Source organism: Hypoxylon trugodes (genome assembly GCF_022578975.1).
Source record: "Hypoxylon trugodes strain CBS 135444 unplaced genomic scaffold F4822scaffold_6, whole genome shotgun sequence".
NCBI lineage: Eukaryota > Fungi > Ascomycota > Sordariomycetes > Xylariales > Hypoxylaceae > Hypoxylon > Hypoxylon trugodes.
The window spans coordinates 1967920-1992629 of NW_026250021.1; the positions used below are offsets into that span (position 1 = coordinate 1967920).

The following is a 24710-nucleotide window of genomic DNA, read 5'->3' on the forward strand; positions in this document are numbered from 1 at the left end:
TGTATGTTTCAGCCTCGTAGAACAAGGGATGAACCAATAATTTACGACACGGCTAAACTTGAACTTGTCCAAATCTCATTCATCAGATTTCATTTCAACGCTTCAATTGGCGTCCTGTCATTTTTATTCCTGTTCTAATACAAAATAATGGCCTCGCTGGTCCGAGGTAACCAGCAGATTGGGCAGTTATGAAGCGCGATATCATAAACTCAGTATTGCCGGGCCGCGTAATACAGATGCTATTACTCTTGGCCCTGCATCAGCTTCTCATCTCACCCGTCATCGCCTACACGGCCTTATCCGACCATTTCTTGAAGCTAGTCCCCTCGGGAGGTCCCGACTTTGATATCGACAATGGCAAACTATTAGCGCCTATATTGATTCCGCGCGTCTCCGGCACTCCCGGTGCGGCAACCGTTCAACAGCATTTCGTGAATTTCTTTACCAAAGAATTGCCGGAATGGAAAATGGAATGGTACAACTCAACTTCGACGACACCTGTGTCCGGAGGTAAAGAAGTCCCGTTTGCGAACCTGTTATTCAAGAGGGAGCCGCCATGGGTCGGCGAAGGGCAATCCAATTTATTGACCCTTGTGGCTCATTACGATAGCAAATATAGCCCTGAAGGGTTTATAGGCGCTATTGATAGCGCTGTGCCCTGTGCTATCTTGATGCATGTTGCGAGAACACTAGACAAATTTGTGATGCAGATGCACACTGAGATGTCTGCACTTGGTGAAGGTGGAACTGTCCCGATGGATATGGGTGTACAAATCCTCTTCCTTGATGGTGAAGAAGCATTCCAACAGTGGACGGATACCGATTCACGTTATGGATCAAGGTAAATACTCACTTAGTACTTGTTTCTAATGATAACGTATAAATCTGACAACAATTTAGAGCGTTGGCGGAAAACTGGGAGAGCTCACTTCACCCGGCAATGTCATTCTACCGTAACCCGCTGGATCAAATTAGCATGTTTGTGTTACTGGACTTGCTTGGCGCTGCCGAACCTACAGTGCCATCTCTTTTTGCCATGACGCATTGGGCGTACAAAGCCATGGCCAACATTGAGGATAGGATGCGCAAGCTAGGACTCCTAGAATCGACACCGAAACGTCCTTTTATGCCCGATGCAGATAAGAAGGCGGCTGATTTCCGCCCTAGTCATATTGAAGACGACCATACGCCTTTTATGTCCCGCGGAGTTCCAATTCTACACATGATTACCTCCCCTTTTGACTCTGTGTGGCATACTATGGACGACGATGGAGCGCATCTTGATATGCCTACTGTACGTGACTGGGCGAAAATCGTCACGGCTTTTGCCCTAGAGTGGTTAGATATGATGGAGGTCGAACCGAAAGAGGAAACCGAGGCACCAACGACGGGTAGATAATTTTCCTGTGCAATTTGACTGTTGAAATCTATGCGTTTTGAGTTTATGAGAGCGATACTGTGTATATATGACATGGTTTGGAGTTTTGGTCTCTAAAGAAACTAATTGTATCTTAGTATCTGATAGAAGGAATGTATATTGACTCGGATACTGCTATTTTGGGATGCGCCTGAACTGGCCTGCACATAATGTGTAAGGCTATTGGGATAGTAAAACTGTACGTATTGAGAGATATAATTGTTAGGATCGGCTTGCTTATTTGTCGACTTTGATGTCCAATAGTAAGATGCCCCTGACTCATTCCCCTGAATCAGTTAACAGCGCATTAAGAACTCTTCGTCACAAACAAATACCAAACGGCAACACATCCATGCGCACTTACGCTAATCCGTACACTGCCTACCAATCCCCTCAAAGGATCTCCTGGCCGAGGCTAAATAATATCCGTGGATATATAACTATTGCGCTCAAAATACTACCCAGACACATATTTTAATAGTATTCACCAGTAAGCAACGAGTTATACTTTATGTATAAAGATGTTGTGCATAGGTGTTGCATAAGATGAACCTTGGAGGGTTCAATTGAAGATTGAATGACTCCACTTGATACGTCATCCCCGACTCAATGAATGGGGTGACTGCCTGCATGCGAAGGTTACCTCTCTTTTTTGTACAGTACCACCTAACTTTGTACCTACATATAGTAACAATGCAGGATGGGTACTTAAGGGTTGTATTGTACTACGTAGAATGTAGAACGGGAGAACTGCAGCAGCAGCTAATAGGTACCTACATTGCCTAGGAGGGCTACGTGCTCAGAGGGTACATAACACCGACCAACTAAAGAGCTGGGCACGTCTATGGGGCTCATGGGGACGCTTCTTAATTTTTTGCCGCGTCACAATGGCCACCCGAAAAGCGAAAAGCGGTACGTACCGAGGAATGTAGCACGGAGCAGGTGGACGAACGAAGCCAAGCATTTTGAGCGATCCCACTGTCCCATTATCCCGCTTAACAAGCACTGACCATTAAAGTCTCTTTTTTTGGTGACAACCTTGAATTTCCAGCTATCATATTTCAATTTTTCCCCCTTTACCAATTACAAAAGAACAATTCTAGAGAGTTGAGAATTAAGATAATTCTTACACAATTGTCATTTTCCCTCTTCTTATTTTTTATTAATTAAGGTATCATTATTCGTGTGTTCATTCATTAGTTTATTTATTATTCCTTCTTTCTTTCTTTTCTCGTCTGACAGATCATTAATAAATATATTTGTTAGGTTGCCTTACGTTAGGTACCTATACCTACTACTCAGGGTCCTTCTTAGCCATCTGACGATACCTAATTTACCTCCTACAATCTTAGTAGGCTTTAGGGTAAGGTAGTCCAAGTGCATCACCCAACTAAGGGCGGTGCGGTGCGTCACTTATAACTTACGGTACAAGGCAGGCAAACAAGTATCCGCTACGCTTGTTACGTCCCCTGTTCTTGCACCTAGGCACTGTTCCTCAGTGGTGCCAAGGCCCGAACGCTGCGCCTGCGTCCGTCTTTTTTCGACTCTTGGGATCCATAAGGTACAACGTGTACGAGCAGTAAACTGCATTTACTGCTGCAGCTTTGGGCTCCCCTCCCCCAAACTTCATCAAGTCAAGTTCATTCATCAATTAAAACAACTCTAACTGATCATCCTACTTGACTTTATTCCACCTGTCGCCTCCCTCTTCCTTATACCCATCCCTCCGTCTAAATAGCAACCTTCTAAGCACCGTTTACCATCGGAGGGCCCGCCCTTTACTTTGTGCACTGCGCCTGTGCTTGTGCTTTGTCACTGCCTCATTCCGAATTGCGGGTTGGAATTTAAACAAATCGGGGCTATCGCGGTTCTCTCCCTCGTCGTCGAGTTTGCGCGCACGCTAATTCTACGATCACCGTACCGAGAGATAATCCACCGGTTGGATTGCGCTTTCATTGCGCCCGACTCTCCTAATTTCCTACTGACCACCTTTGCGATCGTCCCATCTTACTACAACACCTAACGAACAATCAATACCTCCTTACATCGCTCGCTCCTCTTGCTGGAGTAATCATCCGCGTCTCCACCTCTACCTCTCTTTCATCCCGACAATACCGCCAAGATGTCTAAGGTTATGAGAAGTGTGAAAAATGTCACCAAGGGCTATTCTAGTGTCCAGGTCAAAGTGCGCGAAGGTTCGTGATAATCTACTACGTCGCCGACTACCTACGACCGATATTTTTGTATCTAACCTCCTTTTTCACAGCGACAAGTAATGACCCATGGGGCCCGACCGGAACCCAGATGAGCGAGATCGCTCAATTAACCTACAACTCGTACGCTCATAGTTCATAATCCGCCACTTAATTAGCCTGGGCTGTATAATCCTGACTGATTCTCTAGGTCGACCGAGTTCTACGATATTGTCGATATGCTCGATAAGCGCCTAAATGACAAAGGAAAGAATTGGAGACACGTCTTGAAAGCTTTGAAAGTATTGGATTATTGTTTACACGAGGGGTCCGAATTAATTGTCACTTGGGCGCGTAAGAACATATTCATCGTCAAGACCCTGCGCGAGTTTGTCTACATCGATGAGGAGGGCCGAGATGTTGGTCAAAATGGTGAGTGGCTTTGATGTGGTAGAACTGGGATCGTTACTGATACGCGCATAGTCCGAGTTGCGGCGAAGGAATTGACAGCTTTAATCCTGGACGAAGAACGACTACGTGCCGAACGTAGCGACCGAAAGACGTGGAAATCTCGTGTTACTGGTATCGAAGAATTCATGTCAGATGGACCTACAGTCCCAGCGCAGCGACGCCAGCGTCCGAGACGAAGCGATGAAGAAGACGATGCCGAGTATAAACTAGCGATAGAAGCTAGCAAGTTCCAAGAGGAAGAGGACCGAAGGAAACGCGAGAGCCGCCAGGGAGTCGAGGACGATGACGATGATCTAGCTAAGGCCATCAAGCTTAGCAAAGAGGAGGAAGAGCGAAGGAGACGAGAGCTAGAGGACAATAACGCTAGTTCGCTTTTCGACGACGATCCCGCGCCGAGCAACGCACCCCAGCCTACCGGCATGAATATGGGTTATCAACAGGGCAGCAATGTTGATTGGCTTGGAAACCCTATCGATCAGAACCAAATGATGCAACCCCAGCCAACCGGGTATATGAACAATGCGTATACTGGATTCCCGGCGAACAATGGCTACTCGAATGGGTTCAACAACGGGTTCGCTCAACCTCAGCCGACTGGCATGTTTGATCCCTATGGCCAACAACAGAACAACAGCCTTCAGCCTCCCCAGCAGCAGCAGCAATTTCAAATGCAGCCTACCGGATACAACCCCTATGGTCAGCAGCCACAGTTCCAACCTCAGCCCACTGCGTCTCCGGAGCCAGCCGTCCAGCCTGGTAGCAACAACCCCTGGGCGTCTAACGGCAACCAAGGCCAGTCTGCGCTTAAGCCGACACCTACTGGTTCCAACAACCCCTTCGCTACCGGGTTTGGACGACCTCAACCGACCAAGGCCCCGACAATGCCTACTCTTAGCAGTTTACAGGCCCTTCCCGAACAGAAGTCCCTTCAAACGTTTACTCCTCCACCTCAACCTCAGCCCTCGTTTCAGTCTCAGCCATCTTTCAGCCAACCTCAGCAGCCCCAGAAGCAACTTAGCGAACACGAACAAAGACTTAATAACCTCCTTGCTAGTGGCGATGGTATGGATACTTTCGGAAATACTGGTGACCTTCGTATCCCTGCTCAACATACGGCACCGGGTACCTTTGTCAACTCAGCGGGCGCGAACGCGAACAAGCTTACTGCGGATGCTACGGGCAACAACCCATTCCTGCGACAGCAATTCACCGGTATGCCGTCGGTATCCTATGGCGCCCCACAAATGCCTGCAGCTACAGGACCAGTGGGCATGAATGGATATGGTGCAGGAAGCAACCCGTTCGCAGCACGACCGCAACAGGGCAACAACAACCAGGGGCAAGACCTCATCCAGTTCTAGACTATTTCTTTTGTGAAGATACTAGCGGTCCAGATCGCGCGCTCTTCATTGGCATCTCGCAATGCATGCATTCTCAGAGTTGGGCGATACCCATCCTGGTCCAGATTTCTTCTTTAGCGTTCTTGGGGGGCCCTCTCGACCGACACGCTATAATGTTAGATAGAGTCGGCTGCTTGAGGGTCCATATTTGATCAGCAAAAAACTTAGAAGAGGATTTATTTGTTTTTGGGTCTTTATGACGCAATTCCCTCTTGCTGACTCGCGTTGTATTCTTCTCGGAGGGATTGGAACGGATTTTCGTACGGAGGGGATAGTAAGGGTCCATAGTTGTCCAAACGAATCATTAATAGAAAAATGATGGACGGATGGCCCTCCTTTTCTAATGCATTTATCACCATATCCTTTTTGAAGTTGAGGTTTGCATTATTGTGATGTTTTTCTTTCTTTTGTCTTGGAATATTGATCCTATTGTGCCTTGCTTATGGCTGGACGTGTATATGTATACATATCCCATGTATATCCATATGTTCACCTGCCTTTCCCTAAACGCCTCCATGTGGTTTTTCCTCCCAATTTTTTGTTTTCGAACCTGTCAATCGAATGCTGAACAGACCCTGTGCGTGTAAACTAAAAAAACCAAGCTGTAAAAGTGCAACTGTCCATACTCCGGTACGCAAAGCCTTGTGGGTATATACAACTCCAACCCCTTATCACCGCCACCTATTACCTGCCACCTGCCATTCCGACACGGGTTCTCTGACGTGTTGTAATCCCCTAATGGTGTAGTGATGTGAATTAAATGGAACCTATTGTTGGTATTTTAGAGGGTTCCATTTCTGTCCACGCTACTCGTCTGCTTCTGCTTCTCTCCACGCGGCATGCTGTTTTGCTTGCATGCTCTAGCGTGATTTAACTGTCTCATCGCCTTATGTCTTGTCTCGAACGGCTACTTCTCGGCTTGCCGCTTTACTTATTCTTCTCCTCTGCATCCCCTTTCTTCATCCCTCGGGCTCGAGTATAGGACAGATGGAAGGGATCGGAGTAGTTATACTCCCCTACTTCCTTCCATCTCCTCCCCGAGGCCAGCGAAGCGAAGCGAGGTAGACATACTCTATCTCACTTGCCGCTTAAACACACCGCGGAGCTGGTTGTTTTCACATTGCCTTCACAATGCCGTTGCGGTTATACGTGGTCACCTATCCAGGAAAATCCCTAGAAACTCCTCACGGCTCACGCCTCCCTTCCCTTCGACATCGAATTGCTCAATCATACCGCGGAGCTCGTTATCCGGTACGTCCTCGCCGAGTTCTTTGACAACGGCGCGTAAATCATCGACGGTTACTAAACCCTTAGCTCCGCGATCGAATAGCGAGAATGTCTTTAGAAGCTCTTCGCGCGGGTCTCTGGAGGCTACGTGTCTGGCGGCTAGGGCTTGGAAAGCTTCGCGCGAGAGGCGGAGATCGACTACGCCGGGTGTTGGTTGGGGCGGGGGTTGGTTGGGCAGGGATGGGAGAGGTGTCCAGCCTGCGCGTGGACGCGCGGCGCTTTTGAAGGAGGCGATTAGGTCGGCGCGGGATAGGTTCGAGAAGCCCAGGGCTTGGAGGGCGTAGCGGAATTCGCTGAAGTCGAGGTGGTCGTCTTTGTTCATGTCGAAGAGGTGGAACTATTTCGTGGACGTGTTAGTTAGTTTTTGGTTTTTTCCCTTCCTCTCATATATGTATGTATATGTAGTCCTGGTTGTACTCACGCAATCGTTAATTTCGTTCCGGTGTTCGTCGCTGATTTGATCCCATGGTTCTGCGGTTTCCGGGTTGCGCACTGGTGGTGCCCAGCGCGAGCCTGGTCTTGCGGAGCCCGGCCGCGCTGATGCGTTGTAGTCGTTCATGGCGCTGCTGGCGTAGTTGTTCATGCTCTCCTCCTGGTTGTGTGTGATACCTTGAGCGCGCGGCTCTTGGGGGATGGCTCTTTTTCTTACGCGACAGTTTCTAAGTCGTGTTGGCAAGGTCGAATAGGTTGGTTTATTCGTTTGAATGGCGATTATAATTAGGTAGGAATTGGCGCTTCGAGGTATTAGAGCTTCTGTCGGCCAGGCGAGCTGTGGTTCGTATGCAATTGTATGCGATTGGGAATTGAGGCTTGCGTCGACAAGAAACACGATATCCAAACGAGCAATTAGTGTGTAAGCTCGGTATACCTTCACCGACGCGAAATCGCGATTTGCGCGTAGTATATATGAAGTAGTCGCGAAGCTCCAGCTAGGGATAAGAGCTTGGAGAAATAGGTAGGTAGGTGACCTGGGGATAAGAGGCGGTATGCGCACGGTTGGAGAAGGGAAAAAAAAGAGTAGAGAAGAGCCGCGCGATAATGTAACGAATTATAGGATGTATAACTTCGAATTCGAGGTAATGATTTGTCGGGTTCAATGGATTATACTGGCCGTATTAATTAAGACGAATGAATTATTATTTATTATTGTACCCTCTCTTTTTTTCCCAACGTTCCCTTTTTCCGTTGTGTATACTTGCATGTAGGTAGGTCGACCTCCTCGCGATGTTTTTTTTTTCTTCTTCTTGCATGGGAAGCCGGTAAGAGGTACTAAAAAGTCAGGGGGTTGGGCGCGGTTCACGAAAATGAAAATGGGATACACGTAGACGCGCTTGATAGGTACTTCCTTAGGCTTGCTGCGGTACCTAAATAGGTACAAGTCTAAGCTATGTCCCACTAAAAATGTAATAATCCCTTCCGGGCTTAGCAGCTACGATGCGCCGTACTTCTACGGAATAGCGCCTATCGCCTAGGTATCCGATGTACATACTGAGGAGCTTCGAGCTTCACCGTCACGATACTATTATGAGATCAATAAAAATACGGGTTTCTTATACATCTTACAACGAATAAAAATAAAAAGAATTCTGACATAGGTTCTAATATCATATGTATATTCATCTAGAATTATACAATTATACTGTTGGAAATTAATCAAATTGACAAATTTGGTATTATTCATGTTCAAGTAAAAGGAGTGGCTATGATCATTTCCAAACTGTGCTTCATAATTGGCTGTGGATCGATAAATTTGATACTTGGGTACATATATAGCTCTGCAAGGTTACGTAATATATATATGGCCCAAGCTCCTTTTTGTAAAAATGGTAATGTTCAATTTTGACTGCAGGCAGATAGACAGACAGACAGACACTGGTGTGAAAAATCAGACAATAGATTATTTCCGTGGATGCATTCTACGTTGTCATGAGTTATGGCATGCACATGTCCAAGTTTCTTTGTTATTTTGATGTTATGGTTTAAGTTGAATGGAATTCTTCCTCTGCTTCTGGTAAAGTGCAAATGCTCATGTTGTATGCGATTATGTAATCATGTAATTATGTACACCATACATAGAGTCATAATTCTAAGGCAACAGGCAGGTCCCGTGCAGCAAACTAGTACCGACCCACTCTTTGCATTCTCACAACGCAATTACGACCAGTCGAATTTCTCTAGCAAGCAAGAACCTAGGTGGTCCGGTCTCCTCCCTGTCCCCAGTCCCAGTCAACCCAACCGTGTCAATTCTCTCTACCTTATTACTTTTCCACCCAAAAAGCTAACCCGTCACTACTACGGCATCTTCTACAATCTCACTTTTGTTTCTATCCTTGGTCCGGATATCCTACTCGCGCTCGTAGGTATTTCCACCATTGACCATTTCCCATTCTATCACGATCTTTGCCACCCTTTTTCACATCTGTATTCCTCCATTTTCCATCTGAATTGAGGTCTTCACGTACGTTAAATCCTCTTTTTTCCCCATCCGCCTTCCTGGCCCCAGCAGCGCGGATCGCAGAAAAAAAAAAAAGGTCGAACCCTTGTTTTGCGATACTTTTTTTTCTTCTTCCCGCGCATCTCATCGCCTGCTCTCTACTATTATTACACGACTATTATCTTCCTCTCGTCATTCTAATCGACCGTCACCCTCGACGACCGACTGTCCGTCACACATTCCATGTCTTCCTCTACTTAATATCGTCACACTCCTTACATACTCTAATCTACGCGTCAAACGCGCTCTTTCCTCGTCGTCATCTTTACCGGCCGCGTACCTCGAGCTGACCTAAGGACGTTCGCCTCATTTACAGCGCTACTATCATGTCGGGCTTCGGTGGCTTCGGCGGTAGTGGTAGTGGTTTCGGCGGCAATAATAACAGCACTTCTACCGGTTTCGGTGGATTTGGTGCCAGCAACACAGCCAACACAGGTATGCATTGATGTTTCTTTTCCCTACTCTTTAGCCCGTATACCCCTATATAGACCCAGCACCCAACTAACCGGGTATGCTTTCCAAAGGCTTTGGCGCAAACAATAGTAACACTGGCGGTTTTGGTACCCCTAATAATACCGCCGGTGGTGGTGGTGGTAGTGGCCTATTTGGCTCTGGCAACACATCATCCGGCTTCGGTGGAAACACCGGTGAGTGCCGTCTTGCTACCGAACTGTCTCATCATTTTCTATACTGCCTTCTATATCTTGCTCGGACTAGCTAGCTAACGTGACATATTTCTAGGTGGTGCGTTCGGCTCGACAAGCAACACGGGTGCCTTCGGCGCGAAACCTACCTTCGGCGGTACAGCTACGAGTACAGGCAGTGGCTTGTTCGGTGGTTCTACTACTTCGACTACTGGTGGCGGCGGCGGCTTCGGCGGCTTCGGGGCTGGTAATAATGCCTCGACATCCACCCCTTTCGGCGGCAGTACTGGCGGTTCTATCTTCGGAAACAGCGCCAACAACAAACCTGCCTTCGGAGCGACGAACACAGGCACCTCAGGTAGTGGACTTTTCGGTGGAAATGCAACCAATAACACCAACACATCAACTGGCTTTGGTGCATTCGGCGGTACATCGAACACACCTGCTAGTACAGCTTTAGGTGGTCCAGTAGGGGATCCTCCCGGTACAGCCAATATCACAAGCTTCTCGCCCTTTGTGGAAAAGGAGAATAATACCTCCAGTGCGCAAAACTCTTATCAGAACATTCTATTTCAGGATCCCTACAAAAAGTGGTCTGCCGAGGAGTTAAGACTTGCTGATTACGTAGCTGGCCGTCGCTTCGGTGGCACATCCGGTACTGGAACATTTGGTGTCGGTTCTGGGTTCGGTGGCTTTGGTAACCAACAGACATCGAACGCATTCGGCAGCACGAGCACACCCACAAATACCGCTGGCACAGGCGGTCTTTTCGGAGGTACCGGTACATCTAGCACCTTCGGGCAGAATAACACCAATACCGCCGGATTTGGTGCAAATAATAATTCTGGTGGACTATTTGGAAGCAAGCCTGCGACAACCGGTGGCTTGTTCAACAGCACTCCCACAACTCAGCCGGCGCAGACAGGCGGTCTATTCGGCTCTGGAAGCACTGGTTTTGGCAATACAGGAAACACTGGCACGGGGTTCGGGGCTACTAACAACAATACGAACACCGGGAGCGGATTATTTGGCGGCGCCAATAACCAACAAAAGTCTGGCTTTAGTTTCGGTAACACGAATAACAATGCCACAAGCGGTGGCTTTGGCAACAACACCGGAGGTGGGGCTTTTGGTACCGGTGGTAATACTGGTGGTGGTCTCTTTGGTGGCAATAATACCGCTCAAAATGCTGGTAACAGCGGCGGTGGTTTATTCGCTAATACAAATCAGCAAAATACCGGTGGCTCGTTTGGGGGTAGTACCGGCGGTGCCTTCGGAAACCAGAACCAACAACAGACGGGAACCTCTCTTTTTGGTAACAACCAACAGAAACCGGCAGGTACAAGTCTTTTCGGGGCTTCCAATAATACTGGTGGAACTAGCGGTGGTATCTTTGCTAATTCGACCACTGCCAACAATTCTTTTGGCCAACCAAACAATAACCAGGGCGGCGGTCTATTTGGCAATAAGCCTGCTACTGGCACAGGCACGGGATTGTTTGCCAATGCAGCCACGCCCCAGAATACAAATACTGGAGGTGGTCTCTTTGGTGGCTTAGGTCAAAATAACCAAAATCAGCAGCAACCCCAACAAGGCAGCAGCTTATTCGGAGGTCTTGGCGGTCAAAATCAACAGAAGCCCTCCCTATTCGGAAGTACTACACAACAAACTGGTGGTGGTATTTTCGGGAACCAGAACAATCAGCAGGGTTCGTCCCTCTTTGGAGTACCAGGTGCACAGCAACAACCACAAAACAACATGAACAGTTCCCTATTTGGAAACTCACAGGCCAGCCAGGGTGCACCTTCTCTGACCGCCAGCATCAATGATCCTAATGCCTATGGATCCCTATTTTCCAACCTTGGAAGTAGCGAGATCGCCGACCCTGGTCCTCTTGCAACCCCAACGGGTAGAAAACAAGCCCGAAAGCCATCAATTCTTCCGTATTACAAGCTCAACGCCTCTTCGGCCCCTCGTTTTGTGACACCGCAAAAGCGTGGGTACGGCTTTTCTTATAGCACATACGGCACTCCAAACAGTCCCTCAAGCGTGGCTAGTACCCCAGGCACGATGTCGCAGAGCTTATTGGGTGGTAGTTTATCACGTAGTCTTGGCAATTCCCTCGCTAAAAGTGTTTCGACGAGTAACCTTCGTCGCAACTTCAATATCGAAGATAGTATTCTAGCTCCGGGCGCATTTTCCGCTAGCTCCGGGTCGAGACTATACGGTAACAACAGCGTCAAGAAATTGGTTATTAACAGAGACTTGCGTAGTGACTTGTTCTCGACACCTACCAAAGACAAGCCCACGCCCGAGACACCAAACAGCTCTCGAAAGCTAACTAAACGAGTTAGCTTTGATACCAGTAACGTTGATGCCACTGAGGACAGTGAAGCCGTGAACGGCTCAGCTACTTCGACCCCAAGCGCAGAGCAACTAGGCTACATTCGACCTAAGAACACTAATGGGGTCAATGGCTCTAAGTCAAGTGCCGCGCCTGAAATGGAACAAGTGAAGGGTAACGAGTTGGCAGTCGTGCACGAGGAAGAAACTGCATCACCGCAAACCCAGAGCCCTGCAACCGCAGCGGGTGACGGGGAACCTGGCAATTATTGGATGTCCCCGACTAAAGAGGAAATCCAGGAGATGAACAGAGTTCAGCGTCAGAAGGTATCCGGTTTCACTGTTGGCCGCGACAATGTAGGCTACGTAAAGTTCAAGGTTCCTGTCGATTTGAACTTAGTTGATATCGATAATATCTTCCACAGTATCGTTATCCTGGAGCCGCGAACCGCAACCGTTTATCCCAATGCGGCGAAGAAACCGCCGGTTGGTAAAGGTTTGAATGTACCTGCTATAATCAACCTCGAGAATTCTTGGCCTCGCGCCTCAAGAAAGGGAAAGCCAACCTCGCTAACGAAGCACATTGAACGTCTTAAGAGAATCCCCGATACGAAACTTGAGAATTACAACGCGGAGACAGGCGAGTGGACATTCTCTGTCGAGCATTTTACCACCTATGGCCTCGATGAATCAGACGAGGAGGAAGATGCCGAGCCAAGGCCTTCCGAGGCGGTGTTAATCTATGCGCCGAACAGGACTGTTTCCCCAACATCTTCCGTTAGCGCGGAAGACGCCGGTTCTGAGAGTAGTATTGTATACGATGGTAGACGAAGTCGCCCAGCTCCTCCCGGCGCTTTCGACGCAGAGGATGATTTTTATGCGAATGAGGAACCGGAAATGGCAGAAGTTACCCAATCTCGACAGTCTTTTTTAGCTGATCGCTCCGTGGGTTCTACATCCCAAGCTCTAATCCCTATGGATCAAGAGGAAATGGATGATGAATATGAGATGTCCGAGACACAGGAAGATGCGAGTGCTTCCCCCGGACACCATCTCGCCGCGGAGCAAGATGACAACTCGTTCGACGGTTCTCAATTCGATGCAGTGCAGGAAACTCCCGCTGGTATTATGAGAGCCCGAATGCGTGCGATCAAGGGCTCGGCAACACCGATGAAAGTTCAGGTTTCTTCTGGAGACGATTGGATGGATATGCTCAGTAAGACAATCAGTCCTCAGAAACGAGATCGAGCGCTTTTGAGAACCATCAATGAGGCTGATCGTCACCGTACGGTTAGTGAGGTTGCACAAGAAGCGTCCCCTTTGAAGAAACGCATTGTACCAGATGGCCGCGGCTTTGCAACAAGTATCGACTTGATGAACTCATTGTTTGAGAAAGCCAAAGCCCCGGCTGAGACTTTCCAGGCATCGGTACGACCTAAGGGTGTTAAGGTTAGTAGCAGACTCTACTTACGTATTTGCTAGGGACCCCAATGTACTAAGTTGTGTTCATATAGTGGCCATACAAACGACAGACTAAACACCTTGATGAGAGTAATATGGACGATAAAGACCGAATATGGCATGATACCATGCGACCTACATGGGGACCGAATGGTACTCTTGTCTTCTCCGCTACACCAAGTAGCACAGCATTCGGAAGATCCGGTCGTATCACTGAAAAGAATGGGTTAATGACGGTGCTCAAGGGTGGCATTGTGTCTGAATCCCAGGACGTTAGGATCGCAAAATTCACAAATGAGGTATGTGCGAAAATCCAAGCATACCAAAATGTACCTAACATGAAAATTCAGATGTCAGCCAGAGCTATTGATGCTCACACCAAGTTAACACAAGTTCAACTTATCGATGGTGTGCCTGCTATCAGATTACATCCCAAGACGAGCCTAAAAGATTTCGCAGTTGGAGGCAATGCAAAGAACACAGCCGAAGAACACGAAAGGCTTGTTTGGGAGCTTGCCAGCGTCCTCTTCGATAACGTCAAGATCCCCGCGGACCTTCAAAATAATACTGACGCCTCTGAGAAACTACGCCGAGAAGGATTATCCAGGTTTTGGGAACGCACGGTAGAAGATCAGACTAGCAGGATGGCTGCCATGGCAGGATCGAGCGAGGAGAAGGCATTGGTTTCCTTATCCGGCCATCGAGTCGCTGAAGCTTGCAAACACCTCCTTGATGGCAAAAATTTCCGTCTTGCTACCCTCATTTCCCTTATCGGCACTAATGATGCGGTCAAGAAGGATATAAAGGAGCAGATGAAAGAATGGCAAGAAGCGAATGTGCTTTCCGAATTCTCGCGACCTATTCGTGCACTCTATGAAATGCTCAGCGGTAACGTTTGTGCATGTGAGGGTACCAAAGGAGCACTGGAGAACCGTACTGAGTCATTCCTCATCTCCAAAAAGTTTGGTCTCAATTGGCAGCAAGCTTTCGGTCTAAGGCTCTGGTATGCGATTTCTACAGAGGACAGCATTGCAGACGCAGTAGAGAAATACCGAGAAGACGTAGAGCAAGATAGGGAATTGCCACCTACTACTTGGTTTATTGAACAAGGTATCAAGAGTATTTGGAACGACCCGGATCAGGAGCAGAGACAGGATCTGCTTTGGGGCTTGCTATGTCTATACTCAGACAATCAGGTGGATTTGGAAGCGATACTACGACCAGAAAATTCCCAACTTTCTCCCCTCGATTACCGTCTATCTTGGCAATTGGGACAGGCGTTGACCTCGACTGGACGTGTTTCGTTCGGAAAGAATGCTATTGAAAAGGCTGATGCTGCCACTGTCTCGTTCGCAGCCCAGCTGATAAATGAAGGGAGTTGGTTAGAGGCAATCTTCGTCCTCCTACATCTTTCCGATCCCGATGCACGATCCAAGGCCATCCAGGATCATCTCTGCAGGCACGCCGGCTTGATCGGTAACGAAGAGTCAAGCAGCTTCAGAAAACTTGTGACTGATTACAATGTTCCAAAGCAATGGATTTGGCATTCAAAGGCATTGTTTATGCGGAGTGTCAAGAAAGATTCAGCTGCTGAAGTCCAGTGCCTGCTCCGTGCAGAATCGTGGGCCGATGCTCATCGTACCTTCACTAAGGAGGTCGCTCCCATAACCATAATAGAGCGCGAATATGACGCACTAGCGGACCTTCTCCAACAATTCGAGGGTCACCACTCACAAGTTCCCGATTGGAATGTCGGAGGCGAAATTTACAAGGCATTCCTCCAACTAATGGGCTGCCAACGACGATCTGAGCACCCACCCTCCATTCTAGTTAACGCTCTACTCGAAGGGCTACCAGCTATGCATGGCAATGCACCGGAAGCTGGTATCAAGGAATATGCCGCTTTGACGGATATGGCGGCAGAGGTAGCGAAGGTGGTAACCAATATGGCTACCAAAGGAGAGGTTAGTCACCCCTTCAATTTTTTATCGCCTTATCCATTACTAACGCTGTAAACCAGATGGAGCATGAAAGAATATTGCACCTACCCATGACGGAAGATGTGCTTCTAAAGCACTCCCGGGATCTGGCTTGGTCTCACTACTCAACGGTCATAGCTAGCTAATGAAAAAGGAGGGGAAAATATAGAAACCTCGATGAGTGGACCCGGGTAAACAACACGCGAGTGAATTAGTACGCCCAAATTTGCTTGGGATGAGGAAGGTACCTATAGTAGATACTTCGTTCAGCATGAAAATTGGGAGGCTCGATGGAATAGCCCAGTGAGCAAAGGCTGTGTTTGGAACGACTTTTTGTCGTAAGGGTGGCACCACGGAGCATTTGACTTATGTAGCATAGTTCACTAAGTAGGTAGCATAAAATCTGCTAATACCCAAAACTAATTGTTTTATTTAATGCCAGTTGTGAATCGGTTTTTTCGATAAGTCATACTACCACGCTGAATCATCATACATGAATTATCACATTTCATATAAATGACAAACCCTTGTCAATGAATTTGTAGGTATTGGTGAATACTATGTTTATCTGATATATACTCTTCAAATTGTTATCTATACATATTATTATTCGCCAACGAACTACTAGTTCCTCTTTAATCTTCCATAATCCTCTCAAAGCGCAAGTATAATGAGTTACTTTTCGGGCGCCCCGTATACGCATCGGTCTGCTCAACTCCCTCGTCATTGATAATATGACTAGTGTAGTTAGAGTAGATGGCGGCGATCACGAGTTTCATTTCTGTTACCATATCCATTAATGAAATGCCCACTTATAAATTTGCACGTCAAGCGAAGGGGTAGACGGTATGGAAAAGAGACCTAGAGCCTACCATGCATAGCAAAATTCGATCCTAGACACATTCTCCCACCACTCGAAAATCCCCAAAAGTTTCGGTATACATCCCTCTCCCTCTCCTCCTTGTTGTCGTTGCCATCATGTCGTCCCCGAAGCCATCGCGTGTGATCCCACGTCTCGGGGTCCGGAAACACGACTTCGTCGCGGTGTATATTATACGGTGAAGCGGATACCCGTACACCGCCGGGGACTTTGTAGGGCCCGATGCGGCATGATTGGGTGGGTGTAACGCGTGGCTCGGGTCCGCCGGCTGGAGTGTATCGTCGGATTGTTTCTGTTATAACTGCGTTAAGGACTGGGAGGGAATCGAGGTGTTTGGGGTCGGAATATGTGTTTATTCTGCCGTTGTTGAGTTTTAGATTAGGGGATAGGGTTAGAAGTTCCCGGCGTAGTGTTTCTTGTAATGGGAGGGAGCGGGACAGGTGGTATGTGAGATATGTCAGTGCGACGCCGGTTGTTTCTTGGCCGGCTAGGACGTGGTCTATGATTTCGGATGCAATTATTAAGTCACGTTGCGGGGGTGGGATGGGTTCATGCGATGTTGTAGCTTCTTTATCGAGGCCTGCGAGGAGAGCGCGTATGACGACTGGATCACCCGCGGTGTCCAGCACGGAGCCTTTTGTTTCCTCGTTTTCTAGGAAGCGGATAGCAGCATCGCTATGTTCCTTACACCAGGCTTCGAGCTCGTGGTTTGCGGCTGTGACCCATGAGGGGATTAGATCGATACCGATGAGAGATAGGACACGGGATAGTTTGGGGAGTTCTTGTGCGAAGAAACCGTTTCCCTCACGCGTGGCGTAGAGAACTAGCCAGTGCGCGCGGTAGGATGAGCGCCGGAGGAAGTCGGCACTGCGAGGGAGGCCGAAAGTGTATGATGATATAAAGTCCACTACGAGTAAGGGGTTAGAATTCGGCGGTCTGTAAATATAACACGGTAGTTATAGAAGGGCTTCCGAGCAGCAACAGTAACTCCGGAAATGGAAAATAAGATAAAATCCCTCGGGCAAGCCAAAAGAGGGGAAATGACAAGACTCAACGCCACATACTAGCGGTAGCACAGAAGAATGAATGTACGTCGATCGCGTGCGGATGTCCGGCGGAGTTCATAGATGCAGACGCCTCCAGCTGCGGCATTAGCCGTTCATTTATAATGACGTCGGCCTGTGCTGCGAGAGCTGGGGAGGCGTGTAGATATGATTTTGAGTATACGTGTGAAACCATACGCTTCCTCTGTGAGTGCTGTTTGGACTCCAGGGATGAGAACATGCATGAGACTCTATCCTGTATATTAGTGCCAGTGATCTACCGTAACAAGTAGAGACGAATACCCATAGTTATTGAAGAGTGAGTACCACTGATGCTTATCGAAACCGCCCTGGTAGATGGTTTTAACGCCATCGGCGCTGTTGACGCTCAGCTCGTTAGGACCTATGCGTACAACCGGCCCGAACCGCTTATGAGCTGCATGTAATGTGCGGTTTTCGCGGTGGTTGAATCGGTTCCATAGAATCCAAACTGGTGATATAGAACACGACCAGTGGGCCTTTGGAATTCTGGAAAGTGGTGATATTAGGGCAGAGTAGAGCACATATTGGTATAGGAATGCTAATATTAGGATGAGTATAGTTGAAGTATACAAATCAGGGGTGTTGAGTGTAGCCATAATAGAAGATAATATCACACTTCAACCATTTCAAAAGGAAGGTATATACTCAAATATGAGGATTGATATGATGAGAATTAAAATATATATCTCAAAGGCTTGAGTAAATCACATATCCATCCTTCAAATTTCAAGTCCTAGTCTGAGGCCCGTTTACGAACAAGTTGAAGTTGATATCTCCAACGAGCATCATTATCAAAGCCCCTCCTCACTTGAGCCGGCATTGCTTAATGCAATATGTGAAGCTATTCCCAGTATCTCTCTATAAGAGTTATCGTGATAAACAACCAAGTCTTTGAGTTTTCGCTTCCTTCGCTAAAATCCCAATGAAGGTTATCAGCCGTATCCCCTAGGTATTCAGGAAATTAGGGGTCCTTTTCTAGCGGTTGTTGCCTACCTAAGGGGTTAGGACTCGATGACACAGCTATGGGTATTTTAAGATGCCTAAGCCAACATGAATATTAATCACAAAAATAAACAGGATATGGAAATGAATTATTTAATTATTCAGACCAGTAATTATCTAATTTAAATGAATTGTGACTCTTATTTGGACTTATGACGATGATGGAATAATGTTATACAATGTCGGGATAAGTATTGGCTACAGCTGTTATAGCAAGAATGACACACAAATTTAGTGTACTTTTTAGCGCTTTTTAACTTCGACCCACTGAACGAATATCCGCATCGATTTTCCTTCCTCTCAACTTTCTGATGCCTCAACATTATAAAATAACAAACATGTTACCAATTATACTAGATCATTTTATTCGAAATTTATTATTTTATCATTGACCTAACCTAGAATTATGGACAGCTTACGTACGATCATATATCAAATTTTACTGTTTAATAATTGCCACGGACCTACGTCATAGTCACCGACTTCCGACTTCTTTAATTTCGTATAAGAAAAAGAAATATTATACATCTTAAAACGCATCTCAATCTTCTACATACCTTCTTAACCTATGATACTTCTTACTAAAAGATACACATTGAAATAATGGAATCCATTGGGTCACTCAGAATTTCAGATGATGTCCCAAGTCTCACGTCCTTACCAACCGACATTCTCTACATCATATTAACCTACCTAGATACGGCAGGGAGTGTAGCTCATTTAGGTGCAACATGTAAGGGCTTACATCGCCTTATTTCGGAGAGCGGATGGCGTATATTCATTACATCACGTTTTAACACCTTCAAATTATCCGAAGTCTCATCCACAGATGAGTGGAGGGCACGTGCTCGCTCCTTGACTACGCAGTCGAGAGACTGGGACAGACGCGCTCTTGCCATCGACGTCCTCAAGCCTCCATCCAAACATCGCACTTGGGGTCCCGACCCACTATCTACCTGGCAGTCGATTCCCAGCAATATCTTAGTCGACGCTTATCATCAACACAAAGGCAATGACGCTCAAGATATCATATTTTGGGGTGCCGGAGAAGATGTGTTTGGCTTGCTACGACATAATCGGGGACCTAAGCCGCCTACCGACGAATGGCTTTGCGGTCGGGGTGCTGCATCCGGGTACCATTCCGGCAGAGATGATGTCACATCGGTATCCATATTGAAGGGCGATAAATGCAAATACGGCCAAGGAGATGAACCCCAAGTATTAGTAGGCAGGGCAAGCGGTCAGCTTCACCTTCTTTCTATGGGTACTGACGATTTTGGCAATACACTACTAAGCTTCAAAGGCTCTAATAGACCCGACCAACCCAATAACGAGGCTATACGCCAGACTGATATTCAATCCCTCGATGTTAACTATAAACAAGGGGTGCTCGCGGCAGCAACTAAACAGAGTATCCTGATGTACCCTCTTGTTAAGGACAGACAAACCGTTCATAATGACCCCGCCATAAATAATTCTGAAGAAGGGAGTTCGCCATATGTATGGGCCGACGAAGCTTTATCATTGAAAGACGATAGAGGAGGGCCTGGAACGTTCGAATTTATCCGAACCGTCAAATTCGTGAACGAAGACACTTTGGCGGTAGGCCTGAATAAAGGTTATAACCCGCTTCAGTATCTGAAAAATACACCAACGGGCATTGAAATATCTTACGCGGCCAAGTCTAGCAGCCAGACCAATGGTGTTGATGAGTATAAGTTTGAAACAATCCGATCAATCCTGCCGGTGGATACTCGATCGGTTGCCAGCGGTGGCGGAAATTCCGTGCTGAGTTCGTGGGCCGATGGAACCATTCGCCTTCAGGACCTTCGCTCGCCTTCACCAACCGATAGGATCTTCCAGGACAATTTCGATCTCTCAACCCCAATCAACGCCCTTCTTTCCCATGGCCTAGAAAGGTTCGTTGCGGGAAGCGCGTATTCCCCAGTACTCAAAGTTTTCGACTACCGTTGGCCTAAGGGATACTATCATACCGAGGGTCTTCCCTGTGGCAACGATGCACCTTATCCAACGCCTCGACCCCCAGTTCCCGTACTCAAGCCATATTTCTCGGATAATCGCGCTACATGCGACCATATTTCTGGCCGACGTTGCCGCTGGCACGCTCTCTCACGACAAGACTTCTCCAGACCAAACTTCAACATGTGGCTTCCAACATCGTACTCTCCGACCAGCGATACCTCGCCGGTATATTCGCTCGCATCACCATCAGACGACTCGCCCACCTTGTTTGTGGGACTTTCAGGGAGTCTTGTTGAGATCACTACGAAAAGTGAGCGCACGCGGCGGCCAATAGTTACCACGACACAACCTGCCAAGGATTTGGTATACTCACGGAAGACAGAGAGCGTCGCATTTATAGAGACGGGTTTGGGTTTTGCGTTAGAGGACTATACGCTTTCGCAGCGGGTGCCCATAATGCATAGGCAGCTTTTCGGGGGCGCGGCGGAGCGCAATCGTCCCAAGTTCGCGGAGTGGAGAAGGAGACATCGCCTCGATGAGTGGCTTCAAGGATCATCGTATGAGGTTTGATTGATTGGATGGACGACGTCGTTCGGATCGATGATAAGGTGAATGGTGGGCATGAATGTGGTTGGGCAAGAGCCAAGATAGTCGTGATTAACGGCATAGCGATGTATAGACCATCTTCTACAATTTTCAAATAGACAGACGCCTAAATTATAATACCACGACATACGTGAAATTCCCCGTAGTGCTTTCGATTAGTCGCGTTATTCACTCAGGTTGACCGCATCCAAAGATAAAAAAGATTATATATATCCGAGGTAAGAATGATAAAATGTATATATAGAAGCTTATCCCCTCAAGGGATTGAGTATAGACATACCCCGCGTATTAAGCCTCTTGCCAATGCGGCATCAACCCCGGTCAAAATATCTCCAGCGTAACCCATATATACTAACCGCTGTTATCACCATATAAACGTCTAGTCATCCATCTCTCATATACTATTTATAATACCTAACCATTAAGCAATTCTACCATCACACAACAAACTCAACATCCAAACCACCCCTTGCAAACCCATCCTCGCGTTTCGTGATCAACACCTCAATGGGACGCATCGGTTCTAAAATATGCACAGGCAGAACTCCGTCGTTTTTCGAAGGTACCTCGATGCGGTCTCCACGCGCAGGCTTCATGTCGAACTGTAGTATAACCAGAGCAACAAAAGCCAGGATCTCATTCATAGCAAAGTGGCGTCCGGGACACAACGTCTTACCACCACCAAAGGCCCGAAAAGCGGCGGGGTGGAAAGTATTCTTCTGTTTGGTTTTCTCTTCTCCTTGTTGTTGCGGCTTTTCCGTGAGGAATCGCCCGGGATTAAACTCCTCAACATCGTTCCCCCAAATGCGCGCATCGGCATGGATCACACCGCCCGCGATCTGTACTACCGAGTTTTTCTTTAAGAAGTACGTATCTGCTAGTAGGAAGTCTTCCTTAACCAATCGCGTCGAGTACGTATCAGAGCCAAGACGCAGACACTCGCGGTACACAGCCACAAGAACAGGACAAGAATCCCGAAGGTCGTTCATACGCAACGTCTTCTTATTCCCCTTCCCTTCCCCTTTAATTAGGACAGCTTCTACCTCCCGTCGCACATCCGCGAGTAACTTCGGATCCGCGTATAAATGCAATAAAATCCAAAACGTCGACGTCGTCGCATTCACAATCCCCGCAAACAGAAACGACAACTCCTCTCGCGCGATCGCGGGTAGTGTCCATCCGTGTCGCTGCGCAATAGCGACTCTTTCGCGGACAATCTTAGACCCACTCTTCGTGTGTAGATCTTCTTGTAGATACGTCAATAACGCAGCAGACAGCCGCTCGCGGCCGAGATACGCGCGTCGCGCGGTTATAGACGGCGCGATACTCATCAATAACGAGCCGAGTCCGTGATCGAAATCCCAGAATGCGGTTTCGAGGGACGGGTTGAGAGCAATTGGATTCTGGGGCCCGTAGAGGTAGCGCGCGGTAGATGTGCTGACGAGGTGGCGTACCCAGGCGAGCATATCCGTGGATTCGGTGGGGGCGGTGGGAGTGGGGGTCGGGGGTAAAGAAGAAGCAAAAGCGGCGATGTCATCGCGCATCTCACGCGCTGCATCCAGCGTTAACTCTGCGAGGTAATCACCTGGGCCTAGCCATTGATAAACCATATCCTGGATATCCGCCAGAAAACCGCGTTCATCCCCCGGCCCGGGGTCTAGGTTCTGTCGCGTGATTTCCATGGTCGCGGGGTCCAGGCCGAGCACCCGCTGCGTGACTTCTGGGACTATAGGGGTGAAGGAGAGGATTTTGGATGCGCGCTGTACGGCGGCGGCTAGCGGTGGGTCGGCTACGACGTAGATCCGGGATCCGGGGACGGGGAGGGTGAAGATGGGGAGGTCACGCCGTCGGATACCGATGTTTTTTATGTAGGCGCCGCCCCAGAGCGCCATGCCCAGGATGTGCCCGATTATGGGGATGGATGGCGCTAGGATGGGAGGCTCGCGTGGGTCGAGTTTGCGCGAGGAGATGTGGTATAGGATGAAGTAGAGAGTGGCGGCGCCGATGAGAGTTGTGGCGCTAGCGGAGAGGGGCCACTGCTCCGGCGATAGGTCTGTGAGGGCCATTTTGTTTCTCATTGTCTGTCTTGTATTTGTTTGAACATGAATTTGAACTCTAGTGAGTTGAGCTGGGTTATAAGCTCATGATGAGAAGTGTTTTCTGTAATTTCATGTCAGTTTAACGTATTACAAACGTCTATAATTTTATATGCTCTTGGTGGCAAATAAGGGGCAAGTAGAACCACGCCCCTTATTTGCCCCGTGGGCTCCCTTCCAGGTAGGCATATTATTAAGTTATAATGAGACAGCTTTCTCATGTACGTTAAAAGTACGCTATATTTGACTTCCAAGTTGTTTCTTCCTTATGTCGTGGCTTCATAATCTTTTAAGGAAATAAAAACTACTTACCTATTCAATAACTCAAAATAGTGGCTTGTTGAAGAGGCGACGATGATACACGGAATGCCTCTGATCTATTTTTTTTTTGGAAAATATCAATTTTCTCTATAAAATTAAAAATTTAAATCCGAGGTAAGCTTCATTCAATTAATATCTATGGGTATAGGATTTTTGATCTCTCCATCATAACGTGACATCGACAAGGGTCCCCGCAATTAGATTGGTGAATGGCTTCAAAATGACCCCTTACCTAAGCGAGGCCCTGAATAGCCTCGTATGTATCAAAGCATATATGCAAGTACTGAGTACATAGTCATGAACTCGTTCCAAAATACATGGCATAGCAATTAGAGATTTATGGTTTTATGCTTCCTACTAAAAGCAATAAGACCAGTGTTGACAGCTGGGCTTCCTTCTTTTTTACTTTACTGAGAGCCTTTCGATCATTCTTGTCTTCTAGCGCTGTGCTTGGGTAACTGAATATAATTCACGACGAGTGGACATGAAGATTTGGAAATCGCGAGGAAGTTGTTCTGTGCCAAGCTCAAACTAATGAGAGTTTTACCTAGAAAGCCCCCGCCTCGCGACTTCGAGCCACAGTTGACAAGAGAGGAGTGGTATAAACAAAGGTCTATTGTCTGTTGGTGAGATGGAGACATTTGGGATAAAGGGAGCCCTATTGAACAACATAGGATAAGAGCTGACCATCTAAGACACGTGGAGAATTTATTTGCGGGCGAGTGCCTTTTGTTCTTCACCAGATATTATGGTGCTGTCCTCGAATACGCGTCTTTCCGCTGGGGGGGTAGGGCGGGGGTGAATGAGAGAGCAAAAGGAAAATCTGAAGTTATTCGGTGCCGAAAAATAAACTGATAAAATTATTAAGTAGACGAGGCCATAATAAAAATACAACATATGAAAAAAAAAATGACAAAAAGCTCAGTCGAGGGAGCCGGCGTCCCGGTTCGAACCTCGACCTACGAAAACCCGAACACTTGTTAAGATTTTACTGACCTGCCGTACCGAACCACCATACTAACACATGGCTTTCTGGCAGTTCGGTGACT

The 24710-nt window shown here is 47.5% G+C and overlaps 7 protein-coding genes across 7 annotated transcripts; 4 read left to right on the forward strand and 3 right to left on the reverse strand.

The window, feature by feature from the left end:
* Positions 1-46: 46 nt before the first annotated feature.
* F4822DRAFT_407498 (peptidase family M28-domain-containing protein) lies at positions 47-1930 on the forward strand. Its single transcript, XM_051458493.1, has 2 exons — positions 47-841; positions 901-1930. Exons 1-2 carry the CDS (start codon positions 189-191, stop codon positions 1397-1399), a joined length of 1152 nt encoding a protein of 383 aa, XP_051313531.1. The 5' UTR covers positions 47-188; the 3' UTR covers positions 1400-1930.
* A 1053-nt stretch (positions 1931-2983) lies between these two features.
* Positions 2984-5478, forward strand: F4822DRAFT_291698 (ENTH-domain-containing protein). The gene is made up of 4 exons (XM_051455040.1): positions 2984-3612; positions 3684-3753; positions 3821-4041; positions 4093-5478. The coding sequence occupies exons 1-4, from the start codon at positions 3540-3542 to the stop codon at positions 5439-5441; spliced, it is 1713 nt and encodes a 570-aa protein (XP_051313532.1). The 5' UTR covers positions 2984-3539; the 3' UTR covers positions 5442-5478.
* A 952-nt stretch (positions 5479-6430) lies between these two features.
* Positions 6431-7551, reverse strand: F4822DRAFT_291719 (uncharacterized protein). Its single transcript, XM_051455041.1, has 2 exons — positions 7189-7551; positions 6431-7104 (listed from the first exon to the last, which is right to left on the reverse strand). The coding sequence occupies exons 1-2, from the start codon at positions 7348-7350 to the stop codon at positions 6634-6636; spliced, it is 633 nt and encodes a 210-aa protein (XP_051313533.1). The 5' UTR covers positions 7351-7551; the 3' UTR covers positions 6431-6633.
* A 1440-nt stretch (positions 7552-8991) lies between these two features.
* On the forward strand, positions 8992-16119 carry F4822DRAFT_407504 (nuclear protein 96-domain-containing protein). The gene is made up of 7 exons (XM_051458494.1): positions 8992-9225; positions 9578-9696; positions 9786-9908; positions 10003-13697; positions 13763-14008; positions 14060-15673; positions 15730-16119. Exons 2-7 carry the CDS (start codon positions 9588-9590, stop codon positions 15832-15834), a joined length of 5892 nt encoding a protein of 1963 aa, XP_051313534.1. The 5' UTR covers positions 8992-9225; positions 9578-9587; the 3' UTR covers positions 15835-16119.
* Positions 16120-16218: 99 nt separating this feature from the next.
* F4822DRAFT_407508 (cytochrome P450) lies at positions 16219-18411 on the reverse strand. Its single transcript, XM_051458495.1, has 4 exons — positions 17915-18411; positions 17633-17862; positions 16561-17475; positions 16219-16469 (listed from the first exon to the last, which is right to left on the reverse strand). Exons 1-4 carry the CDS (start codon positions 18247-18249, stop codon positions 16324-16326), a joined length of 1626 nt encoding a protein of 541 aa, XP_051313535.1. The 5' UTR covers positions 18250-18411; the 3' UTR covers positions 16219-16323.
* A 557-nt stretch (positions 18412-18968) lies between these two features.
* On the forward strand, positions 18969-21478 carry F4822DRAFT_407513 (uncharacterized protein). The gene has a single exon (XM_051458496.1). The coding sequence runs from the start codon at positions 19259-19261 to the stop codon at positions 21206-21208; it is 1950 nt and encodes a 649-aa protein (XP_051313536.1). The 5' UTR covers positions 18969-19258; the 3' UTR covers positions 21209-21478.
* On the reverse strand, positions 21433-23576 carry F4822DRAFT_407514 (cytochrome P450). The gene has a single exon (XM_051458497.1). It carries the CDS (start codon positions 23320-23322, stop codon positions 21682-21684), a length of 1641 nt encoding a protein of 546 aa, XP_051313537.1. The 5' UTR covers positions 23323-23576; the 3' UTR covers positions 21433-21681.
* Between the last annotated feature and the right edge of the window lie 1134 nt (positions 23577-24710).